We start from the raw sequence: 26,850 nt of genomic DNA, 5'->3' as shown, positions 1-26,850 counted from the left end.
CTTGGCTCCTCCTCCTCTTGTATGACTTTTAAGAGTCAACCTTTCAAGCAAGTTCGGACTGTCCCAATCATAGACTTCATCTGAAATGAAGGAGTAAAGTTGATGCTGACGCCGAATTCCATCCCTGCACAACTACCTCGATTGGAGAAAAAGTATAAGGCGCACCAGGGTTCTCCATCTTGCCTGGTGGCGCAGCCTAAACCGGATTCGGTAGTCACCCAGGCAACCCAGCGCCGTTCCAGAATCCCATCTTCCCTGATTACGGCTCTTCCGGATCGTGATGGTCGTCTCCTAGATGCCGTCAGGCGGAAGTTCTCAACTGTGGTTTTCACTAGGGCCTCTAACGCTTTGGCCATACTGGGACGTTGTCTGACATGTCCAGCTTGGTTGACCTCATTCCGGAGTCCTCCAGGGCTGAGGCTCTTAAAATTCTCTAGGACGGAGAAAGAGCGTCGGAAGAGATCATCGACTGCTCTGTGGATATTGCCTGCACTGGCTCCGTCAACTTGCAGGGGCGGCTGTTCTACGGCGCCAGGGTTGGCTTCGGTCTACCTCTTTTCCCCAGGAGGGGTCCAGATGACAGATCAGACCCTCGTCCATCGTGAGGAGGTCCGCTCGAGGATGAAGGATAATGGGATCGCACTGAGAAAGAAGCAGCAGTTCCGAGAACCATGCTTGTCAACGCCATCTGGGAGTGATCAGGAGAATGTGGCGCGGCTGTCTCCGCATCTTCCACAACACTTGAGGAACCAGTGGAATCGGCGGAAAGGCATAGGCGAATAGACCGCACCAATCCATCAAAAGGGCATTCCCGGACGATTATGGATGGGGAAGCCAACTTGCAAAGGACGGGCATTTCCGGTTCGCTGGGCTCGCAAAGATCTATGTTTGGATGACCCAAACGCCGAAAGATGAAGTCCAGTCGGCTGATGTAGCTCCCACTCTTGCGTCGAGGATGCGGACCTGCGGAGGGCATCCTCTAGGATGTTCGAGATGCCTGGTAGATGAACTGCAGTCAGGATAACGTGGTGCCGAAGCGCCCTGTCCCTGATAGTTTGTGCCAACCGAGACAGGAGAGGAGATTTGGTACCGCCCTGCTTGTTCACATAGTGCATACTGGTGATATGGTCTGTTTGGATGAGCACCGATCCCTTCCTGGATCAGAAGATGGAACGATTTGAGAGCCAGAAATATGTCCATCAACTCCAACCTGTTGATGTGCCAGGAGCGTTGAGACTAAGTCCATTTGCCTTTGATGGACAGCCCCTGAAGGTGTGCGCCCCAATCTTCCAAGGAGGCATCCGTGGTCAGAGTGAGTTCCGGAGTTGTGGTGAGGAATGAGGTCCCGGCAGCCACATTGGACGGCTGCGCCCACCACTGGAGAGCCAACCTCATCCGGGCAGTCACACGAACAAGATAGTTAAAGAAGCCGGTGACTTGACGCCACTGACCGTCCAATTCTTCCAGAATTGGGCGACTCCTGAGCCTGCACTTTGGTATCAGTGAGATGCACGAGGAAGCCATTCCCAGAAAAGACTTCAATATACGAACGGAAACTGACTCTTTTGAACAAAGGAGGGTTACCAGGCGTAGAATCCGCAGCGGACGTTTGTGAGACACGAATGCTTTGGCTAGTGACGTATCCAGAGTGGCGCCTAGAAAAGTCCTGCAACGAGCTGAGTCGACCTGAGACTTCTCGGCATTGATGGACAGGCCAAGGGAGCTAAACAAGTCCTGACAGAGTTGTGTCTCTAGACCGCTGGCTGTGAGACTGCGACTTGATGAGACAGTTGTCCAGGTAGCGAAAGATTTGGACGCCCTGAAGAAGTAGGTAAGCCACTACCGGGGCCAAAACCTTTGTGCAGACACGAGGGGCGGAGCTCAGGCCTAAAGGCAAAACTCTGAATTGTAAGTCTCTCCGCCCCACCCGGAAACGCAAGTACTTGCGGTGACTAAGAAGAATTGGCACATGGAAATAAGCGTCCTGGAGGTCTATGGTGGTCATGAATTCGTCCATGCAGAGAAGACGTAGGATCTCCATCAGCGTGAGCATGCGGAAGGACTGGCTCTTCAGGTATTTGTTCAGTGCCGGTAAATCGAGAATAGGGACGCCAGTCGCCTGTCTTCTTGAGGATGAGGAAAAACCGGGATTAAAATCCCATTCCCCTCTGAGACTTGGGAACCACTTCAATGGCACCTTTCTGAATCATGATGTGAATCTGCTGGAAAAGTTCTTTGAGGTGTGCAGAAGGCGGACCAGTTGGAGGAGTGTGAGGAGGAAATTTTACGAACTCCAAAGCACGGCCCTTACCCTTCATAATCATGATGTGAATCTGCTAGAAAAGGTCTTTGAGGTGTGCAGAAGGCGGACCAGTTGGAGGAGTGTGAGGAGGAAATTTTACGAACTCCAAGACATGGCCCTTTGATACAATGTCCAATACCAAACGGGGCTAGGTGCTTGAGGACTATTGTGAAAAGAACAGGGAGGTTCGACCTCCAACTTTGCCTAAGGTGCCCACTGACTTTCACCTCAATGACCCTGTTCTCGAAAAAGACTTTCTTTCTAAACCCTCATCTCCAGCGGAGCACAATTACATTCTCTGGACATTAAGCGCTGCCTTAAATTTTACATCGATAGGACGGCACCCTTTTTGCAAATCTGATCAGATGTTCGTAGCCTGCGGATGCATGTGCAACAGGCGTTCTGTCACCAAGCCAACTATTGCACGTTGGATTTCTTCAGCAGTTTCCTTCTGTCACCAGAAGGCTGGCAAGCCTCTTCAATCCTCAGTGAGAGCTCATTCTACCAGGGCGATGTCATCCTCTACTGCCCTGTTTGCTGGTGTGCCGATTCATCAAATTTGCCGAGCAGCTACGTGGTCCAGCAGGCACACTTTCACAAGACATTATTGCCTTGAAACGATCAACGAAACAGATACAGCAGTGGGACAAGCAGTTGCTTGCAATCTTTTTAACTAAGGTGAGCCTCTGCTTTCTACCCTCCACCTATATGGTTTGTGTATTGATACGGTTATTATTATTATTGTTCCTCCTGGCTATGCTATTGGTGCATCTTCATACCTATGTTCTTGCTGCCAGCTATTACTGCTCACTAATCTATTCAAGCATGTGAATCTATGAAAGATACCCTAATACAGGAGAAGAACAATTGTTACTTACCTGTAAACAGGTGGTTCTCCAGTATTGGTGTCTTTCATAGATTCCCATGCGACCCGCCCGCCTCCCCTCGGAGGCTCGCTTCTCCTCCCAGACTCTTTTGTCACTCTTGTGCTTCGAAAATCTGAGGGCCTGAGCCTCTGAGGAGAAGGTTCTGGAGGGGTGCTCGCGCCTGATTGGCTGTAGTTTGGAATAACATAATGACAGGGATATGTTGCAGATGTTTTCTCTTGCCATGTATTCCTATGTGGAAATTATGACCTGGTATTTGCAACTATTTCTAGTGTGTATGTTTGTGTTATGTTTTTACATACATATTTTATTGGGATTTTATTGCTTTTTTATTTACCGTGGGGCTCCCGCTTTGACTATGGCGAATATTCAAGCATGTGAATCTATGAAAGACACCAATATTGGAGAACCACTTGTTTACAGGTAAGTAACAATTGTTCGTCAGTACCTGGAGGTAGATCTCTGGCAGTTCAAAATGTGTGTTGGTGCCACCAGAGGTTTGAGTCATAAGTTGTGGTTCACAACCATATCCTTGATGGATTATCTAAAGTTCTCTGGGGCGGATTTTTGCATGTCCTTGAACAAACAGGAATTGGACAGTTAACTTATTGAGATGCCCTCAAGTTCGGAGTTCATCTCCTGGGAAATATACAGGTCTGTTTTTGGTATGAATCATCTTGCGGTATGCTGTGGTGTCGCCATGTGGATCCTACTAGATATTCAATGTCTGGATTCCTTGAAGGTGTATATTCTAGTAAAAAGGATCATCAATGAGGACCTGTCCTGATCACCTAGGGGGTGTGAAGAGCCAAGTGACTAGGGTTGTCTGTATGGGTGTGGTGGTGGGGGAAGCACAGTTGGTAGTGCAGGCATCGGTTGGAGATGGAGACTTATTTTCACAGCTCATTTCCATTGGCTGGTGATTGATGCGTCGAATGTCTGCACTACTGGGCTGCCGTTTGAGACCCTATTAGAGAATGGGGTTTCAAGCCCAGATTCTGACTGAGATCTCCCTATGTGGTGCATAGGTTACTTGCTGCCCCTGATTTTTGGTGTCTTCTCCTGCAGATGGCGCAAGAAAATGATCGACTCCTATTGCAGCCAGTGAGTTATTTTCTTCCTTTCTACCTTCTTACTTTAACTCTCTGCGAATACTGTTTGGGCTATCAAAGCCTCGGGCAGCAACATCAACTTAATAGCAGTGGTGCATGTTCCCCAGAAGTGGCAATGCTCTAATTCTAAAAACACATTTGTATAGATTGGATTACTACATATCAGTTGATTTTCCTAAGGGTAAAAGTACTCAGAATGATAAATATTTGTGGCTGTACGTTACATCGATGTTTACTGGGGGGGAAAAAACTATTTCATATTTTTTTTTTTTATTCTAGAAGCGGAAGTTGGAGGACAGCGATGATGAGACCGTGACCACGAAGGTGCTGCGACCATTACGGAGTCGTGAGGACCCACTGGCCTCCCCGCCTCAGTCTCCCTCTAGCAGGTTGCAACTGACCCTTGACACAGGTTCTCCACAGTCCCCCACAAGGGGTGGAGTGGTGACACGCTCTTCTCCGGGTGCTGGCCCCAGTCATCATCCCCGCGATGACCGTCTAAAGAGACGGCAGCTCCACCGGCTTCACACGGGTGAACTTGGCATTGAATTAGCACAGGAAAAGGAGAATAATCCAAGTGGTAAGGAGCTGTCCGAGACAGAGCGCGCCAAGATTCGCGGGTCCTACCTCACAGTGACACTTCAGCGGGCCCCCAAAGATTTTCAATCCAGTTCCATTGTGCCCAAGCTGCAGGCCATAACTGCATTGTCTGCAAATCTGCGCCCGACACCTCCAGCTCGCATTCTGTCACGACAGGCGCAGTCCAGGCTGCAGTCCCATGGGGGTAGAGTGGACAACGATGAAGAGGAGGATGAGTACGATGACGACGAGGATGACAGCATGGAGGAAAGTGGCAGCAATGGCTCCAGCCCCCGAGGGCGGAGACGGACATCCGGTTCCCGAGAGGGACAGGACTTGCTCATGCAAAAGGATGTCTGGATGTCTGTTTTTCATTACCTCAACCGGAAAGAACTGTGTGACTGCATGCGTGTCTGCAAGACATGGCACAAATGGTAAGCTACCAATATGGCCTAGGAGAAGACAGTTTGGACCTTAAATATAAGATATGGGAGGGTGCAGGCTAGTTAATGTTCTGAGGGCTGTGTTGGAGTTTCAGGGCTGGAATAGCATGATCTGCTATGGATTATATCAAGACTTATTCATGGATGTAACCATAAGTGCATAGGCCCTCAGTCACACAGCTTTATTTAATCTTTTTAAAACAGATCATAAAAGCACAAGTTGTCTAAGAATTCCAACACAATATATACATATATACACATTTAAAATAAGAATTAAACAGTTGCAGTGATCTGGGTAAATTCATATAAACATTTATGAAAAAAGCAGTTCAGAATTTAAAATTAATTAGTTGTTGCTACTAATGTCGTCCCACCTATTTCCTCTTCCTAAGACAAGTCCACAAAAGTGAGGCAACAGACCGCATACAAATGGATCCGGTAGAGTTTTCAAAAAGTACATAGCCACCTGGCACTGCCTAAAATTGTTGTACCTCAGGATTGGGAGTATGAATGTTTTACTTTACTCTGTGTAGGTCTTGCACACTAATACAACGTGTTGATCTGACTGTACTGGGTAGTTGATACAGGGACAGGGTAAGAGGTCTACTAATTTATATTTATTTTGGGGGTATCCCAGGAGTAGCGGGATCACGCTCATGCGGAAACGCAAAAGGATAAATCTGTGTTGTGCATTATTTATTCGTGATTAATACTGAAAACCTTCCCCCGATCTTGATGGTACCACACCAAGAATGGAGGAATGATGAATAAGTTTTTTCTCTTCGGGCATACTTTGATCTCTTAATGAATAAATCAGTTATTCGTTCCTTTGAAACCCTTTCGCAGGACTCAGGGTCCCAAAATAATTCTCCTATCCCCAACGCTTTCAAATTGACCTATACGTAATTTAACCTTCCAATTCTTTTATAATAATCTAATTTACAACAGTCCTTGATAATGGTTTGTGTCAAATCCACTGTAGACCTCCGCCATACTGATAGCCACTGGAGCCAGTCTTATGTTGTCGCTCAAATAAGGAAGCCTCAATTCGCAGTGTAAAATATGATTTGGAGCTGATTGCGGTAAGGACACGCATTTTTTAAGCGCATAGTCATTTTTTGAGCTACGTTAGCAGACTAGCCCTTAACCCCGGCCGTCCCCCCAACTGCGTCCAAGCCGCTCCTGGACTCACCCATGGACCCTTCTCCTGCAACTCCTGCAAGTTCGACGGCACCAAATCCAGCTCCTCATCCACCAACACCACTCAGAGACCTGACACCAACCACCTAAAATGCATCCTGCTCAACACCCGCTCGGTCCACAGACACGCCATTGAACTCTGGAATCTACTCGACACCATCTCACCGGACGTCACCTTCCTTACAGAAACATGGATGAATGCCTCATCAGCCCCAGACATCACCACTGCCATCCCGGAAGGATACAAGATCATCCGTAAGGACCGCTTTGAACAAACAGGAGGAGGCATCGCTATCGTCCATAAGAACTCCATCCGCATCTCAACCAGCTCTGACGCCCACCTCGCCAACGCCGAACACCTCCACTTCCAGATCCACATCGACCCCAAAACAACACTCCGAGGCACCCTCCTCTACCGGCGTCCAGGACCCCGTGCACAATTCAGTGACGACATCACTGACTTTATCAGCCCACACGCCCTCCCCTCCGAGGATTACATTCTATTGGGAGACCTCAATTTTCACCTGGAAAAGAGCAACGACGGCAGCACCACCACCCTTCTGGACAATCTTGCCAACTTCGGACTCAAACAACTGGTCACTACCCCCACCCACACTGCTGGCCACACACTAGACCCTATCTTCACTTCCAGCAAACATGTCTCCTTCAGTCATACCACAGCTCTCCACTGGACGGACCACAGCTGCGTTCACTTCACATACAACAAGTCCACAATCTACAACCATCCTCAACCCACCATGTGAAGAAACTGGAACAAAATCACCATCAACCAGATCTCCTCTTCGCTTCTTCAAAACCCGCCTGTCCACTCCTCAAACCCCGACCAAGCAGCCACTAACCTCACCCAATGGATATCCAACGGCGCCGACATTCTAGCCCCGTTGAAAAAACGTCAAAGCAAACCTGGCAGCAAAAACGCCTCCTGGTTCAACGATGATCTTAAGAAATCGAAACTCTGTCGCTCCCTCGAAGGCCTGGAAAAAAGACCCAAACACCAGCACCAGGGACGCCTTCAAAAACGCCACCCGCATACACCACCAACTTATCCGGTCTGCCAAGAAAGCCGCATTCAAAGACCGACTAGACAACAACGCCCACAACAGTAAGGAACTATTCAACATCGTCAAAGAATTCACCAACCCATCAGCCAACTCCAACGACATCACCCCTTCACAAGCCCTATGCGACTCCCTAGCTTCCTTCTTCTACAACAAAATCGCAGACATCCACAACAGCTTCGACAACCGACCCGGAGACCAACCCACCCAACCTTCTGCAGGACCTTCACCCCCCCTGAACACCCTCAACGACTGGAACCCAATCTCCACTGAGAACACCATCCGCCTGATGAACTCCATCCACTCAGGATCCCCAACTGACCCATGCCCTCATCACATCTTCAACAAAGCAGACTCCATCATAGCACCACACCTCCGAGATGTCATCAACTGCTCCTTCAACTCCGCCACCTTCCCGGAAAGCTGGAAACGTGCAGAACTCAGCGCCCTTCTGAAAAAACCCACAGCGGACCCCACCGAACTCAAAAACTACCGCCCCATCTCGCTTCTTCCATTCCCTGCCAAAGTCATCGAGAAAGCTGTCAACAATCAACTCGCCGCCTTCCTCGAAACCAACAAATCCCTCGACTCCTCACAGTCCGGCTTCCGAGGCAAACACAGCACTGAGACCGCACTCATCGCTGCAACTGACGACATTCGATCTCGACTGGACAACGGAGACACAGTCGCCCTCATCCTCCTCGACCTCTCCGCTGCCTTCGACAGTCTGTCATAGCACCCTTCTACAGCGCCTCCGAAACGTCGGAATCCAAGGAAAAGCACTGGAATGGATCACTTCATTCCTCACCGGAAGAACCCAGAGAGTCCGCCTCCCACCATTCAAGTCAGAGGCCACTGAAGTCATTTGTGGCGTGCCACAAGGATCTTCTCTCAGCCCCACCCTCTTCAACGTATACATGAGCCCCCTTGCGACCATCGCTCGCCAACACCATCTCCTATGCTGACGACACTCAACTGATCCTCTCACTCACCAAAGACCCTAACACCGCCAAAACCAACTTACACGAAGGAATGAAAGAAGTAGCCGAGTGGATGAAGCACAGCCGTCTGAAACTGAACTCCGACAAAACAGAAGTCCTCATCTTAGGCACCTCCCCCTCCGCCTGGGATGTCTCATGGTGGCCAGAGGCCCTTGGAAAGGCACCCATCCCGACAGACCACGCACGGAACCTGGGCGTCATCCTGGACTCCTCACTCTCGATGACAAGACAAGTCCACGCCGTTTCATCATCCTGTTTCAACATTCTTCGCATGCTCAAAAAAACATTTCGCTGGACCCCCACCGAAACTCGTAAAACGGTCACCCACGCACTGGTCACTAGCCGCCTGGACTACGGAAACACCCTCTACGCCGGTACTACCGCAAAACTCCAGAAAAAACTCCAACGCATACAGAACGCCTCTGCCAGGCTCATACTAGACATCCCGCGTAAAGAACACATCTCTGGTCATCTGAAAACCCTCCACTGGCTCCCCGTAAATAAGAGGATTACTTTCCGCCTCCTAACCCACGCACACAAAGCACTTTACGAACTTGGACCTGAATGCCTCAACACACGACTGTCCTTCTACACCCCCTCCCGTCAGCTATGATCCTCCAACCAAGCTCTTGCCACTGTACCTCGCATCAACAAAACCACCATGGGAGGCAGATCCTTCTCCTACCTGGCAGCTAAAACTTGGAACTCTCTTCCTACTCACCTTTGCCTTACTCAGAACCACCTAGCATTCAGAAAGCAACTTAAAATATTCGACAAGTAATTCCCCACCCCTCCTCAAGCGCCTTGAGACCCTATGGGTATGTAGCGCGCTATATAAATCTTTTGACTTGACTTGACATAGCTGTAATGTTTGGAGTGCTACAATAGTGAGCAGGCGCTTTAGGTACGCATTAGGCCATTTTCAAAGTTGGAGGTTGTAGAATAAAAGATGCTAGTCCCTGTGAAGATTAGAAAGATCTACAGGGATTGGCTCTTAATGGTTCCATTTCCATAGTAACCACTTCTGTGACATGTTAAAGGTCTAATGCAGTTCTTCCATCTTTCTGGGCAGGTGTTGCGACAAGAGACTGTGGACAAAGATTGATCTGAGCCGGTGGAAGACCATAGTCCCACAAGCTCTCAGCGGCATCATCAAGCGGCAGCCAGTCATACTTGATCTCAGCTGGACTAACATCTCCAAAAAGCAACTAACGTGGCTCGTTAATAGGCTGCCTGGTGAGTGTTTAAGATGGCTTTTGATATTTCAAAGTTTTCCTGCTGTAAAAACCCATTTCCAGCCTGCTTAAAATTAATAAAATTAAGAGCACATTTTCTATAATTTGCAGCAACAGATATTCCTCTTCTCAACGTCACTCATTCTTTCCCCAAAGGATTTTAGAATTGCAGTTTCCCTCATCCCTGCAACATGGTCTGTGCATCTAGACATATCCCACAAAGATTTTAAAAATATCCAGACTAGTTCTTGATAACTGTAGTGTTTGGATGTTACTCGGATAAGGAATATTCTTCATTCTGTTTAATGAAACGGCACCAATATCTTGTAGTACTCCATCACTGATACAGGCCCTGCATTTCATCTCAACCAACATGAAGGATGAACACCGAAACATCCGCTCGTAATACCATCTAAGTTGGTTGAATAAATTGCTCATTTTTTTGCTCAGTTCTAACATCCTAGGTATATTTTCCAGTGGACTATGCTAATTTGTAGTTAAAGTGAAACACTTGGGCAGTAATTTCTATAAGTGATCGCCGTTATGTGTGAAGGGCTGCTGATATGAAACTAAAGTCTAGTTTGACATATAGGCAGTGATGAGTAGCAGATTTTCACCAAGAGTATAAGTTGCTATAGAACAGTTTATTTGAAGAATCCAGTTGCTCTTCGAACGTCTCCGTGCACTCCCACTGTACTCCCAATCTGCCCCATAACTCCTTTTCCTTGGTGGTGGTCTATTTGGAATTTTTTTCAATTGCTTTCATTCATCTTTCCAATGTGAGCCCTTTTCTCCTGTTATTACTGTCTTGTCAAAGAATGGAAATTCATTAAAACCAGAGTAGGGTAGGAGAGCTGACATTATATTACAAAACATAGGTGCCAGCGCTTTCTGTAGCTGCAGTAAAGCGTCAAACGAGTTTGCAGCGATTTGGCTATGGAATCGGGAACAGTGAGCGTTATGGCAGTGTTCGCACACTGGACGACCACTTTGTGATTCGTTTGGATTTACTCTGTAAACAGTTCAGTTGGGCAGACATGTTCCATAGAAAGATAAAAGTACACAGTCTAGATATTTTCTCTGCTCTTCATCTCTATACCAAACTTTCAACCATACACTAAAGTAAGCCTGTTGGCCCAAAAACGTACCACAAGAATGGAGTCCCTCTGAAGAGTTTAGGTTCTGAAAACCACTGAAAGTAGGCCAACGAGGCTGCGAGGAGTTAGGGAGCATCTTTTTTAACTTCTGCACTGTTTTTAAACCTGCACGGCTTTCACTGCTTTTATTGTCACAATACGAGATAGATTTAAGAATCCATATTGTTTTTAGATGAAAGCGTGATTGCTCTCACCTAACACTCTCCCCGCATTTCCTGGGCTCGATACTGCAGCCTGCCCGCCCCGGTCCGACTCGGCAATTATTGCCGTAGAGCGGAGGGCGGACAGGTAAGAGCCAGGCACACCCACTTTCACTTCCGCTAGAGCGGAGGTCAGCGCTCTAGTCCACACCGTTTCCAGGGCTATTTAGCCACGCCTACCTCCTAAGCGCGCAGCGATTGCGCACAGGAGGGCGCCTTGGAGCGCGCCTAAGAAGCGCCGAAGAAAAGCCCGTCTGCGCCCGTCCGCGACAGGACGGGACGACGGGACATGGCGTTGGCACCTGGCACCCCGGAGATACAGGTCAGCTGTAACACACTTTACTCCAGGGAAAAACTGCTTAGTCTGAATACGAGCTCTACTACTACCTGCGTACGAGATCTCTGGCCCAACTTTGAGGGCCCTTTCTCATGCGCCAACTGCCACTTTCAGACTACGCACATATGCCCAATAAAGGATCTTCCTGTCGATACTGGGGCTACAGCTGTGATGGAGATTCTCCACCCCTCATCTCCCCTGGCTTATGCAGCTGGCATATCCGCTGCTAGCAACGCTGCTAATAACGGACCTCCAGGACTTAAGCGTCTTTTATTGAATATTCGCTCCTTACCTAAACACTATCAGCAACTATGGGACCTGATTAACACTGATCTACCAGATATCTGTTTCCTTACAGAGACATGGTTAAAACCCCATACCACCCCCGCAATAATGCTAGGAATCCCAGTTGGATTTAAGATGCTACACTTAGACCGTCCGACTAAAGTTGGAGGAGGGGTGGCTGTTGTCTATAATGAGAACCTAAAGGTTTCACTACTCGACCAGCGTAGTGACGCCCAGATGGAAATTATGATTTTTAGATTTTCCTCTTCTACCAAAGCACAATGGAAAGGAGCACTATTATATCGTCCCCCTGGTTCATGCTCCGATTTTTCTTTAAATCTAATGGAATTGCTGGCCCCTTATCTTAGAGCCAATGAAGACTTTATTCTCCTTGGAGATTTTAACATTCATACAGATATATTAGATAACCCTGATACTAAATCCCTACTTGGTGATCTTTCCAGTTTGGGATTCAAAATCCAAAATAAGGGCCCAACACATCAGGGTGGCCACACACTGGATTTAATTTTAACTAATTGTCCTAAAATAACTTGCTACTCCCCTACTATTATCACTTGGTCAGACCACTATATGTTAACCTTTAAACTATATATTCCCCACCGACTGTCCCCCAAAGTCCTTCCTGCCATATGGAAACGGAAATGGCATAAAATTACTCTTGAAGGACTAAAGGAAATATGGGTTGAACCTACTCTCTCTGAAAAAGATAACATTACACAAGGTCTAGCTAAATTTAATAAAGCACTCCTAGAAGCCATAGACTTATTAGCACCTCTAGAATTACATAAGCAAAATGTTAAAACTAAAACGGAAACATGGTACACAGAAGACTTAAGAATTGAAAAACAAAAATGCAGGAGTTTAGAGAAAAAATGGAGGAAATCATATACCCCTATCAGCAAAATACAATACCTGGAGGCCCAATCAAAGTATTTTAAAAACATAAAGAAAGCCCGAAGATATAAACTTGATCTGCAGATAACAGAGGCAGGAAATTCTACCAGGGAACTTTTTAGAATTCTGCAATCTTTTGTCAAACCCACTGCCTCTGAAAGTCCAGATGATTTTAGTCAAAATCTATGTGATGAGGTTTCTGCTTTTTTTGAGGAAAAAATTGAAGTAATCTATGGAAAAATCACTGAGGCACTTAATAACAGGGATGATACTACTGTCCCTAGTCCTGAGTCAACTAAAAACGGAATAAGTGGTCTTACTATGACTACAATTCCGGAGATTAGTCTGACTGAAGTTAATAGCCTTCTTAACCTCATTAAATCGGGCTCACCTGCAGATTTACTACCTGCCAAATTGGTAGCCCCTTTGGGTAGCCTACTAGCCCCTAGCTTTCAAGCACTAATTAATCTCTCTTTTAGAGAAGGAATGGTCCCCAATGACTGGAAAAGGGCAGTAGTGAACCCAATTCGCAAAAACACCGCGTTGCCATGGTCAGATCTTAGTAATTTACGTCCTATATCCCTCCTGCCTCACTTGAGTAAGATGACTGAGAGACATGTCAACCTGCATCTCTCCAAATTTATCGAGGCAGCGGACGGCCTGGACCCCTCTCAATCTGGGTTCAGGCCAAATCATAGCACAGAATCGGCTCTCCTCTCCGTGACCAATACCATCCGGATGGCACAGGATAGAGGAGACTCCATGATCCTGGTGCTATTAGATTTGTCCGCTGCTTTCGACACGGTGTCTCACGGCACCTTGATCAGTCGTTTGAGGGATGTAGGAGTGGATGGAACGGCCCTTTCATGGCTAAAAAGCTTTATTTCCAACCGCTCCCAAAATGTTCGCCTAGGCTCCCACCAATCCATCTCTAGGGAGCTTACCAAGGGGGTCCCACAAGGCTCATGCTTAAGCCCCACATTATTCAATGTGTATGTGGCCCCCTTGGCGAACATTGTCAGGGAATACGGGTTCACACCAATATCTTACGCTGACGACACCCAGCTATTGTTCCCATTTCAAAAGATGACTACAGCAGTAAAAAACTCCTTCGCTGCTGGAATGAGGGCAATAGCTGGATGGATGGCCTCCAATTACCTACAATGTAATGTGGGTAAGACGGAGGTCATGCTCTTTGGGAATGCCCCACTCCTCTGGTCACCTGAGTGGTGGCCTCCGGAACTGGGCTCAGCTCCAGGCCCAAAGGAATGTGTGAAAAATCTGGGTGTCAAGCTTGACCAACCTCTGGTGCTTAAAGATCATGCCATACAAGTGACAGGAACATGTATGAGGGTGATTGGCCTACTCAGAAGGGCTCTTCCCTATCTGGCAGACCACCACAGGAGAACATTGGTACAGACCTTAGTGATTAGCAGGCTGGATTATTGCAACGGACTACTCCTGTCTGCCAACAAAGAACAGCTAAGGAGGCTACAAGTGGCCCAAAACACGGCTGCTAGGCTGATTCTCAATGCCCTTGCTGGGTCCTCTTCCCGCCCCTTACTCAATAAACTTCACTGGCTTCCCATCTGTCAGAGAATAAAATTCAAAATCTGTTGTACTATCCACAAGTGCTTGTTTGGAACTGGCCCTAGATACCTGACTGAGATCTTTAAGCCTTACTATCCTGGTAGAGCTTTACGCTCCGAAACTCAAGCCTTACTCCAGATTCCCAGGATAAAAAGAGAAAGACAGGGCGGTCGAGCCCTCGCCTACAAAGGTCCTGTCTGTGGAACTCACTGCCCCTAGACCTCAGACTAAATTCCAACCTTACCACCTTTAGGAAATGCCTGAAGACGTTCTTATTTTCCACCCAGTAACTCCAATAATGCTACACAGACATTTTTCTGTACCTGCTCTGCTATCGGTAACAAAGCGCGAAGATATCTCCTCGGAGATCGATTTCCTGCGCTATACAAGACCGAAAAATAAATAAATAAATAAACGATGTCCAGTTAATAGAAGCTACTCTGGATCCACTAATAGGTTTCCAGAGTAACAGTCTCATGAAATATTCTGTATGGACGACAAATTTGAAATGGGTCAGCATCCACGTGGATGCCACACTGGGGGTGATGCAAGCAACAGAGGATTTCTTTACCTGCATTTACTGCATATAGAAAATGCCCTGCTTGAAAATCCTCATCCCTTCTACAGTTAGTCTGCCCCCAGTTGACCGCCGATCATCTCCTCTGTGGGAGCACCATCGTGCCTTTGTCCAGACTTATGGGCCCCCGATTTGAAATTAAGTGAAATGAAATGAGTTTTTGTAGAGCGCAATTTCGCTGTGGTGTCTTAGCACTAGCCGTTGTAAATCGGTATAAGGACCGCCGTAATCGGCTAAGGTGTATGAGCGAATAGCTATGTTTTCAAGACCTTTCTGAACAGTAGCAAATTGCTTTGCTTTCTGAGACTGATGGGAATAGTATTCCATAGTTTAGATGCCAGGTGCAGGAAACTTCTGCCAACCCACTTTAACGTCCTGATCCTCGGGACCACCAACAGAGAGGCTGATACTGATCTAAGCTATCGCTGTGGAGTATAATGCCTGATCATGTTGGTTGAGGTAGACTGACCCATTCCTGTGCAGGGTCTTATGCAAGATGCACAAGGACTTAAAATGAATCCTTGCCTGGACTGGTAGCCAGTGCAGGTTTCGGATAGCTTGGCTTATGGGGCTGAATTTTGGAATTTGAAGGATTGTGCGAGCCGCTGCTTTCTGTAAGATCTGCAGTTTGCATATTACGCTCCTCTTTGCTCCCAAATAGAGGGCATTACAATAACCAATCTTGGAAAGTACTAACGCAGTAATGACTGTCTTACTGAGGGCCACGGGGATAAAAGGTAAAATCTTATGAAGAACCTTCAAAGTGTAAAAGCAGGAGGAGATAGTATTGTTAACTTGGTCAGAGAGCTGGTCCTCAATTTTGACCCTAAGATTTTTAACTTGCTTGACATGCAAAGGGTAGGACCCTGCTACTTCGGGCCACCAAGTAGAGTTGCAAATGGAAGTACCTTTTCCAAACATAACCACTTCAGTCTTTCCGGTATTCAATTTTAAACAATTGTCCGACAGCATGTGACTCATGCAATTGTTAAAATGAAGTGCCACTTCCTCACGTTTGGATGTTAAGGAGACGATTATTTGTGTGTCGTCGGCGAAACATACTACTTTAAAACCATGGGAGCATATGTGTTTGGTTAGTAGAGTGACGTAAACATTAAATAGGGTAGGGGAAAGTGATGATCCCTAAGGGACACAGCAGGGCATATGGACGCGACTTATGTTCATCCATCTTAATGGATTGCTCTCTACCAGTTGGGTATGACCGGAGAATGTCTGAGGCTTTGTTTACAACTCCTATATCGGCCAGGCGCTGAATGAGAGTATGGTGATCAACTGTATTAAACACTGCTGATAAGTCTAGTAGAACCAATAATGCCCCCCACGTATGTCCTCTGTGGCAGTTGTTAGTGCAGATTCTGTGCTGTGGCATGGACGGAAACCATGTTGCGCGAAGTCAAGTTTATCATTTACTTCTATGAAGGATAGTAGTTATACGTTGAGGGCTTTGTGGGTAGGCCGCATTTTAGTGGCTGCTACTCTGGAATGTTGGGAGCACCATTGCAAACAGTGGAGTGCTTCGGGCATCTAATGACCAGTAAAAGCTCGGAGCTCCAACATTCCAATATTCTAATACTGAATAAAGTTAACTTCCTTATGCCAAAATGTTGAGCAAACTAGTAGCAGGCACTTAAATGCATCCTACCCACAATAGATTTTGGAGCTTCAATTTAGACTTCATTTCAAATGAAGGTCTCAGTCTGGATAGAGGAACAATGGTGCTTCCATATGGGAGATGAAGCAGTGGAGTGCTCCGGGCATCTAATGGCCAGTAAAAGCTTGGAGCTCCAACATTCCAGTGTTTGTTGTTCACAGGTATTGCTGTCAACAAAGGCCACACGGAGCCCAAGGGGGTTTTGAACCCCCTTGGGTTCAGTGAGGCCCTTGTTTTACTAATTAGAACATTCTCCCTTCTAGGGGCGGAATGCTCTAGTAGCCTTCTACCCCTCTGTAGCAGGCAATATTAAGGTCGGCTCCCTTGTTAAAGGCCCTTCCCTTAAGATGTGGCCTTTAACGCTGGAGCGGGCTATAATAATGTAGTACTTAAGTGTTGGTATCATGCATTGCTGCAGATGCACATGCTCTGCCATATTGCCATCGCTTTTGGATCTGTAGCATCTGCCACAGTCTCCAGAGCATAAGGAATCATTCTACAAGAGTGGAAGCCAGTCGTATGTCCTTCACATGAACAAAGTCCTCTGGTACTGTCCTCTTGACGCATAAGAGCAAGGAGGAGGAATTTCCATCACAACAGAACAAAGGATGCCAGATAAACTAACGCCACCACCCCAAGATCGACTTAGAAAAGTCTCTTACTGAACCCAATCACTGCTGCTGAGGTCGTTTCCCCTCGAGGCCCAAGACTAACCATAAGATGCACAACCTTAGGGTTTGACTCCTGGTTCTGTGACTTCTCTATCCTTGGAGAACTGGCCCACCCCCTCTGTTTCAAAAAAACGACCCCCACTTACAGCCTCAGCCATCCACCAACGCCAGCTCAGCCGTAGTCTGACAAAACACCCTTGGAGTCAAAATTCAAAACCAGCCTGAAGGCAGCTCTGACGAATGCCCCCTTTCTCTGACGTGAAGAGACAGTACCACTAGTCCACCACCACAGAAACTTTCGATCATTCCCTAACGTCTGCCACAGTCACAAACTGCCACCTCAGTCGGGCAGCTGCATCTGATATGCAGGACCCATATCTATAACCTCTGCTGCTTTGGGATGAGATGATCCTTCAGATGATTGTTAGGTTGATTTGGAGCCTTATCCTGTGAAGACCTTCCCCACTGTATTTCACCACAGCATTCCACAAGTTTATCCATACCCAAAGGTCAGCGGACCAACACACAGCAAAGCTTTATGCTGTTGGAGGAAGATTACTTTATGGTGGTGTAGGAAGCTGGCTCTGAATATACTATACTAAAAATTAGGTATAGTGTGCGGAGTCCAGTGGAACCCTAATGCTAAGCAGAGGAAAAGGTAGATAGCACCTTACACTCTATTTTTGTTAGTGTGAGCAAGCAGTAAGGCTTTATCAGAGGGTAGTGTTTAGCATTTTTTGTACAGACTCGGGCAGCAAATGTCACACACTTAAACTAAACTCCGTGCAGAGGCTGCAGGCGACATCAGGGTGTCCCGGAGGGGTCAACCCACGGTGGACTCTTGACTCTGGAGCACTGAGGACCTCACTGGGACCAGTGGGCCACCCGGATTCGGGCCGTAGGCTTCTGGTTTCTTTGTCCTCCGCAGGCTCAGTCTGTCTTGCGAGTTTCTTTTGAACAGAGCTGCTGTTCCCAGGAGATCCAGTCTTTTTTTAAGAGAGTCAGTCCTCCCTGAGGTTCTGGAGGTCGCTGGGTGCAGGAAAAGGCAACTTTTGGTGCAGGATCTCTGCAGATGAGCTGGTAGGCTGGGGCCAAGTCAATTTTTTCTGCAGTCTCCTCTGCTGGGTGTCTACTTTTGTCCTTCGTAGGTTGTGGGAATTTGTATTTTTGGTTCAGGGCTGCCCACTACATACTGTATTTAGGGGCATTGTAGCGGTCTCTAGATCATCCTATGGGCTACTGACCTTGGGGGGGGGGGGGGGGGGGGTTACACCTGTGGTGTGCTTACCCCATGTGGGAGAGTGGGCACAATCCCTAATCCCACTGAAGAGTGACCTTCACCTCGCCTCCCCCACCTGAGGGGTGTTGGCAGAGGTGGGCACACTTTCTCGGCTGCTCTAATATTTCCCACCTGTCTTCCTGCCGAAAAGGAGGGGAGACAGGAAGCGGGCCTGCTCCTGATAGCAGGAGAGGCTGGGCGTTGCATTGCAAAGGCAGCACAGCCTTTTAAGCTTCCCTGCCACAGATGGCTCTTCCTGACCTGGGCTAGGTGTGACTACCTCCACCCAGGAAAGGCTTTGTTTCTGTGCTCAGGGAGCAAAGGCTCCCACTCCAGGGGTCCAGAAACATGTCTTGTGGTGGCAGGCAGGCGTGTACCAGAGGCAGGTCGTTTTTCAGGGGGTATCTCGAAGATGCCCTCCGAGTGCATTTTTCCATTAAATCCAACACTGGCATCAGTGTGGGTATAATGTGCTAAAAAGTTTGATTCCAAGCTTCCCTGTTTTTAGTAAAGCCATTACGGTGCTGTGGAGTTTGTAATAACCTGCCAGCACCATATACTTTTAATGGCATTACTGCACCTACAGTGCCTAAGAATTGGCTTAGAGTAGACACTGTAGGGGTACAGGGCTCATGCACCTGTACCTTCAACACTAGTATAGGGCACCCAGCTAGAGGGTTGGCTGACCTATGCCAGGGCAGTGGGTTGTAGGCATTGTACACACAGATGTGTGCCATGTCGACTCTTTACTTTGTTCTACACCAAAACACGCAGTGTGTGTGTGTATAAAAGGTACAGGGCTTCTAAGGGTGGGCCAAAAAGTGCTGCATCAGTAGTCTGGCAAAAAGTGGGGGCAGGAGGGTTACTACAAGAGAAACCCAGCCTCCTACAGGTGGAGACTGTTCAGGTCAGAGAGGTCTGTTCTGTACCTACTGATGCTTAAACGTGTGATCAAGTAGAATAATGACAATTTCAAGGACCCAGTCAAGGTACGAGTCCCAAAGCGTTGAAAAGAAATTTCTCCAGTATTAGGGGTGTCTTTCATAGATTCACATGCTTGAATATTCCCCGTCGTCGAAGTGGGAGTCCCACGGTAAATAAAATGGCAATAATGCTAAATATATATGTACCCATAATGCATAATAAAGAAGAGGAAAACATAGTAGAAACCTCAAAAAACGATTCCTACAGAGGAATGCATGGTAAAGAGAAAAACTATTTGTAACACATCAGTGTCATTGTTAGTCCAAATTACAGCCAATCAGGCGCCAGCACCCTCTAGAACCTTCTCCTCAGAAGCTCAAGCCCTCGGATTTTCTACCGCACGTCGTGTGAAGGGAGTCTAACTGAGCTCTGCTCAGTTTTCACCTCTACTCTTCTAGTTCCAGTGTTTATCTCAACATGTCAAGTAAGAAGTCTTTATTTAGACCTTGCTCTTCTTGTGGGAAGCTGCGCCTTTTTGAAAAGGACCCCCACCAGAAGTGTATATACTGTTTATACCCTGATCATGAGGCTGGCTGCTGCAAGTTCTGTAGAACTTTTTCTACTAAGACTCTGAAGGACAGAGAAGGCTGCCTTCTCCTTTGGCTTCAACGTCTAAAGGACAAGGATTCAGTCCTGTCAGACGCAGAAAGTTTTCATTCTGGACTTTCTTCAGCAGCATCCAAGCGTGGTAGTTTACAGGATGTTCCATCTCCTTTCCTCAAAAAGATGAAGTTGGCCATGCCTCTGGCTCCTGGGGCGTCTTCAGCCACCCCTACCACCTTTACGCCCACGAGACCTGGCTCTCAGGCGTCTTCTGCTGCCTCTCGAGGTGTTTCCTTGCCTCTTAAAGTTTCGCCGTTGAAGGGAGCGTCGACTAGCGCTCCGCCGACTAGAACGGCATTTGCTGCATCCTCGACAACGACGCCGACTACAACATCAGCATTTTCCTCGTCGACGACGGTCTCGTCGACAGCATCCATGTCGACTAGGGTTTCATTGCCTTCTAAGCCAGTTCCGTTGACGATTCCCATGTTCGAGGCATGTGGGCTGCTGAATTCATATCTGTGCATAGATCGCCACCTAGTGTTGGGTCCGGATGATTGCACATTGTTGTCCTGGAAGAGTCTTCGAAGTATCACGAGATAGGTGGCTCCTCCCCTGGACTACAGTGCGCATGGGCATCGCCTCCATCCCCAGATTGTTTTTTTCCGCCATTGGGTTCGGATGTGTTTCGGTTCCCTCTGTCGGAACCGATAGTTGTTCTATTTCTACTCGAGACCAAAAGGTCTTTAGGCTGGGCGTCGGTATAGTTGCGTGCGGGTTTTCTTTCTGACTCTCAGCTCCGATTTCTTGCTGCCCTTCCACGTGCCTTCGGCGCGGACGGGCCTACATTACACCTCTAGTCATGGAGCGGACTCCATTTAAAAAGTGTCCGCTGTGCCACTCAAAATATTCGCACCTCGACGTGCACCCTGTGTGCAATACCTGCTTGTCGCCGGATCACCGCGAGGACACCTGCATGGCGTGTTCGAAATTCCGGAGCAAGAAGACACTGAAAATTCGCCGGGCCAATCGACTCCAGGCTCAACTATCGGCTGCGGCGCCCCCTCCAGAAGACATTTTCCAGGAATCTGTCGAGGTAGAAGACGACGCGCAAGACTCGGACTCCGGTCCCGTGTACGATGAGGAGACCTACGACGCGGGTGAGGAGGACTTTGACGAAGTCTCCGACGAGGTAGGGGACGACGATCAGGCTTGTGCCACGATGGGGGATAGCTCAGAGGAGGAGCATCCCCAACCAGACTCAGGGGTTATACCCCTTCAAACGGCCCAGGTCGAGGGATCGCCTTCGGGCCTTACCCGAGATCTCACTATAAGTCCTACGTCCCCGCCTCCGGGCCCGGTCACGGACATTTCGGAACCATCACTTCAGTTGATAAAACCGAAAGTGAAGCCAACTGGTCACGCGCCATCGGATCCGAAACCGAAACCGAAAGTGGCGCAGGTGATGAAGGTTCTGGAGGCGTCAAATACAAAGGCATCCAAAATGGCCGACCAGAAGCGTCGCGCCAAAATGGCCGACCCGAAACCATCCGGGTCGGCGCCGAAGGCGAAGATCTCAGATGCGGCTGCATCGGCGCCGAAAGGGGTCGTGGACCCGAAGACGGCTCCGAAGACACGTCAGGGCGACGACGCCGATGGGCATGGGCCGCCGGCACCGAAGAAAGTGCCCTCTGTCGTTGTGGATCTCGAGGATGAGGATTCGCTCGAGCCAGTCCAGCCCTCTCCAGCCTTCACAAAGAAGGTGGCGGAATCCTTGCAGCGGATTCGAAAAGCCGGGGTGGTTCCCGCTCAGGACACTGTGGCGCCTCAGACTACCGCGGGCCACAAGCCTATCCGTTTCACTCTCCCGCCCAAGTCGGCGCCGAAGGCCTTCGCGCCGAAGCCGGGCGGACCCGCTAAGGAACCATTGACACCCAAAGCTGCCTCAGCGGTGCCAAAGCCTCGACTCCAGTCACTTGCGGTCGAGGAACGTCGTGCGGTGTTCATCGACGCCAACACCGGAAAACTGTCGCTCCTCAAGAGGAAGATCACGACGGAGCCGGCGTTGGAACCCTTTAAGATCCCTCTTAAAAACAAAAAGGACCCTGCGGGATCTTCGGCTATGGTGGAACCTGTGTCCCCCCAGGCCCTGGGGCACTCGCCGGCGCATTCAGTCGCAGTCGATGCCGACGAGGAGGATGCCGAGTACACCTATCCGGCGTACTCGGATCCGGAGGAGGAGCCTGTGCCCTGGACCACCGGGGCCGACAACGAGGACCCGCAGTCGGGTCAGGACACTCAGCTTTTTGCCGCCAAGACGTCCCCTACAGAAGACTCGGCGGCCTTCAATGCACTGATAGAGAGAGCTGCGGCCAACCACGACGTCGAACTACACTCCGACCCCGTGGATGTGGACTTCTTGTTCGACACCTTCTCGGTGGCTGAAAAGTCGGTCAAAACGCTGCCGATGCTTAAGGGGGTGCTCAAGCATGCCGCAGAGGTCTTCAGGGAACCCACACGGGCGCGTGTGGTCAACCCTCGGATCGACAGGAAATATCGGGCAGCACCCACAGATCCAACGTATATCAAGGGACACTTGCCATTGGACTCCTTGGTCGTTTCCAACGCTCGGAAGAGGGCAAACTCTCAAACAACTGGTGACGCTCCTCCCCCAGATAAAGAGTCGAAAATCTTCGAAGCCTCAGGCAAAAGGATCGCTGCACAGGCAGCTAACATCTGGAAGATTTCTAACACCCAAGCCCTGCTCGCACGTTATGATAGGGCACATTATGACACACTTGAGGCCATCCTACAACACCTACCTGACCAATACAAGGAGGCAGGGGAGATGCTTATTCAGGAGGGTAAACTCATTACTAACGCATCCATCAAATGTGCACTGGATGTGGCAGACACGGCCTCCAGGGCTATCAATACAAGCGTGTTGCTTAGACGCCATGCCTGGCTTAGGATTTCGGGGTTCAAACCCGACATCCAGACTACTATACTGAACCAAACAGTCAATCCAGACCATCTGTTTGGCCCTGAAGTGGATGCCTCCCTGGAAAAAATGAAAAAAGACCAGGAAACTGCCAAGTCAATGGGGGCTTTACAAAGTCAACAGTTTCGGGGTGGCTCCTTTCGCCGCTCAAATTCAAAAGGCACCTCAAGAGGACAGGCATCCCAATCCACACAATATTACAAGGGTAACACCCAAGCCTCGTTTAACAACAAGGGCAGAGGTGGTTACAGAGGCAATAATGTCAAGGGCAGGGGACGTGGAAACAATGGCTCCAGGTCCACCACCACCAACAAGCAGTGACGTCTTGTCACTGCCCCCCGACCACACAACACCAGTCGGGGGGAGACTCCAGCAGTTCCTGCCGGCGTGGGAGTCCATCACCACAGACAGGTGGGTGAGGTCTCTTATCCAGTACGGGTACTGTCTAGAGCTTACGTCCATTCCACCGGACATACCGCCAAGAAACCGTCCTATGTCCAGCGAGCACTTGACCTTGTTGCAGCAAGAAGCTCTACTCATGCTGCAAAAAGGGGCGATAGAGCTCGTTCCATTGCAGGAACAGGGAACAGGGGTTTACTCCCTCTATTTTCTCATCCCCAAAAAGGACGGGTCCCTCAGACCGATCCTGGACCTCAGGCCCCTGAACTGGTACATCCTCTCGGAGCACTTCCATATGCTCACGTTGCAGCAGGTGCTTCCCCTGCTTCAACAGGGGGACTTCCTGGCTACACTGGATCTGAAGGATGCATATTTTCATATCCCCCTGCATCCTTCACACAGGAAGTATCTCAGATTCACAATCTTAAACCAGCATTACCAGTTCAAGGTTCTGCCGTTCGGGGTCACCACAGCACCAAGGGTATTTACAAAATGCCTGGCGACCGTGGCGGCGCATCTCCGTCGCCAGCACGTCCACGTCTTTCCCTACCTGGACGACTGGCTCATTCAAGCAAGGACAGAACAGCAGTGCGTCGACCACGTGTCACGCACCATTCATCTCCTGCACGATCTGGGATTCTCTCTGAACTACCCAAAGTCCCATCTCCAGCCCGCCCACGTGCGACAGTATCTGGGCGCGACAATCGACACTCTGGCAGCCACTGCGCAGCCAAATTCAGTGAGAATCGCCAGTATCCAGGCGCTGATCCAACGATTCAGACCCCAACACTCGCTTCCAGCGAGGGTGTTCATGCAGTTGATAGGCATGATGGCCTCCTGCATCTCCATTGTCCCGCACGCGAGACTACATATGCGTCCGCTTCAGGAGTGCCTGGCACGTCAGTGGACTCAGGCTCATGGGCAACTGACAGACCTAGTGTTGGTGAGCGGTCGGGCGTACAACTCTCTGCATTGGTGGAATCCACTAAACCTTTGCAAGGGCCGACCATTCCAAGAGCCTGTCCCACAGATTATCCTGACAACGGACGCCTCTCTCCAGGGATGGGGAGCGCATGTACTCCATTACACTGTGCAAGGACTATGGACGCTACAGCAACGGAAGATGCACATCAATGTGTTGGAACTGATGGCAATCTTCATGGCCTTAAAGGCGTTCAAAGTACATCTGTGCAACAAAGTCGTGTTGATCCGGACGGACAACATGACAGCCATGTACTACATTCTGAAACAGGGAGGCACGCACTCTCCACAGCTGTCTCATCTGGCTCAGAGCATGTGGAAGTGGGCCATTCAGAGGAACATCTTCCTCATGGCAGAGCATCTCCCGGGCAAAGACAATCAAATGGCGGACCTGCTCAGCAGGCACAGCCATCAGATGCACGAGTGGGAGATACATCCATCAGTACTCCAACCGTACTTCCAAAGGTGGGGTCATCCAGAGATAGACCTATTCGCCACAAAGGAGAACGCAAAATGCCAAAGCTTCGCCGCCAGGTTCCCACACCCGCAATCACAGGGCAATGCGATGTGGATGAACTGGTCAGGCAGATTTGCGTACGCTTTTCCCCCAGCACCTCTGATACCGCTGGTGGCACGCAAGCTCAGGCAGCACTCGATGACTCTCATCCTGGTTGCTCCAACGTGGGCTCGCCAACCATGGTACACCATGTTTCTCGAACTCTCCGTGGTACCGCATCAAAGGCTTCATCTCACTCCCAGCCTTCTGACGCAGAGCCATGGCGACATTCAGCACCCAGATCCGCAACAGCTCAACCTGGCGATCTGGCTCCTGAAGTCCTAGAGTTTGGCTACCTCAATCTTCCTCCCGATTGCATGGACATCATTCGGGAGGCAAGGAAGCCCACTACTAGAGCTTGTTATGCGGCTAAATGGAAGAGATTTGTCATCTACTGTGCTAACCACGATATTGACCCGCTAGATGCTTCCATTCAAAACATCATCTGTTACCTTTTTCACCTGTATCGATGCAATCTAGCGTACTCTTCCATCCGCATTCACCTGTCTGCTATGGCAGCATACCTCCAGAATAGGCAGCACCTGTCACTCTTTAAGGTCCCTGCTATCAAGGCCTTTCTGGAAGGACTCAAAAGGGTCATTCCACCAAGGACCCCACCAGCTCCAGAATGGAACCTCAATGTGGTTCTTACGAGGCTGATGGGTCCTCCCTTTGAGCCACTGCACTCTTGTGAGCTTCAGTTTCTGACTTGGAAGGTTGCGTTCTTAGTAGCAATTACATCGCTACGGAGGGTTAGCGAGCTGCAGGCGCTCACCATCCAAGAACCTTTCTTCCAAGTACATGCTAACAGGGTGGTGCTCCGCACTAACCCTAAATTCCTACCCAAAGTGGTATCACAATTCCACATGAATCAAACAATTGAATTGCCGGTGTTTTTCCAAAACCCAGAGACGCTGGCGGAGCGCATGCTCCATACCCTTGATGTGAAACGGGCTTTAATGTACTATGTAGACAGGACGAAAGATTTCCGCAAAACCAAACAACTTTTTGTTGCTTTTGCCACACACCACAAGGGAAACGCTATCTCCAAAGCGGGGATTGCTAGATGGATAGTAAAGTGCATTCAGATCTGTTACGCTAAAGCTAAGCGCACTCTCACTATCCCACCGAGGGCCCACTCCACCAGGAAGTTAGGGGCCTCTATGGCTTTCCTAGGTAACATTCCCTTAGAAGATATCTGTAGAGCAGCCACATGGTCTACCACACATACTTTCACTAAACACTACTGTGTAGACGTGCATTCCAAACAGCAGGCAGCTGTTGGTCAGGCTGTTCTAAAAACGCTTTTTCAAACTGCTGCAGCTGGCACGGGCGACCGCCGATAATGGAGGGACTGCTATGTATTCTATGCACAGATATGAATTCAGCAGCCCACATGCCTCGAACTGCAAATGCTACTTACCAGTATGCATCTGTTCTTGGCATGTAGGGCTGCTGACATTCATATCGCCCACCCTCCTCCCCGGCGCCCGTAGCAGCTGCAGTGTTCATTCATATATACACATATGCTCATAGCATGGCCATCACTCACATTCTTCACTCCATCTCTGCCAATGGCTAAAAACAATCTGGGGATGGAGGCGATGCCCATGCGCACTGTAGTCCAGGGGAGGAGCCACCTATCTCGTGATACTTCGAAGACTCTTCCAGGACAACAATGTGCAATCATCCGGACCCAACACTAGGTGGCGATCTATGCACAGATATGAATGTCAGCAGCCCTACATGCCAAGAACAGATGCATACTGGTAAGTAGCATTTGCACTCCTCGTCGACGAAGAAGAAAGAATACGCGTCGACTAAAGTCTCGAAGAAATCGTCGTCGACTCAGTCGACCAAGATCT

At 48.9% G+C, this 26,850-nt stretch overlaps 1 protein-coding gene across 3 annotated transcripts in view; it reads left to right on the top strand.

Moving 5' to 3' along the window:
* KDM2A (lysine demethylase 2A) overlaps positions 1–26,850 on the top strand; it is a 939,997-nt gene that overhangs the window by 794,725 nt on the left and 118,422 nt on the right. For 2 of the 3 annotated variants that reach the window (XM_086953271.1, XM_086953273.1), the window contains 3 exons: positions 4,258–4,293; positions 4,581–5,314; positions 9,676–9,839. In XM_086953271.1, the coding sequence (XP_086809397.1) occupies positions 4,258–4,293; positions 4,581–5,314; positions 9,676–9,839 (934 nt within the window). The remainder of the gene's footprint in view (positions 1–4,257; positions 4,294–4,580; positions 5,315–9,675; positions 9,840–26,850) is intronic. The other variant, XM_086953272.1, reaches the window with a different exon arrangement.

This window comes from Lissotriton vulgaris, chromosome 1_2, assembly GCF_964263255.1.
Source record: "Lissotriton vulgaris chromosome 1_2, aLisVul1.2, whole genome shotgun sequence".
NCBI classification, from domain to species: Eukaryota; Metazoa; Chordata; class Amphibia; order Caudata; family Salamandridae; genus Lissotriton; species Lissotriton vulgaris.
This window is presented reverse-complemented; position numbering and strand designations above follow the sequence as displayed.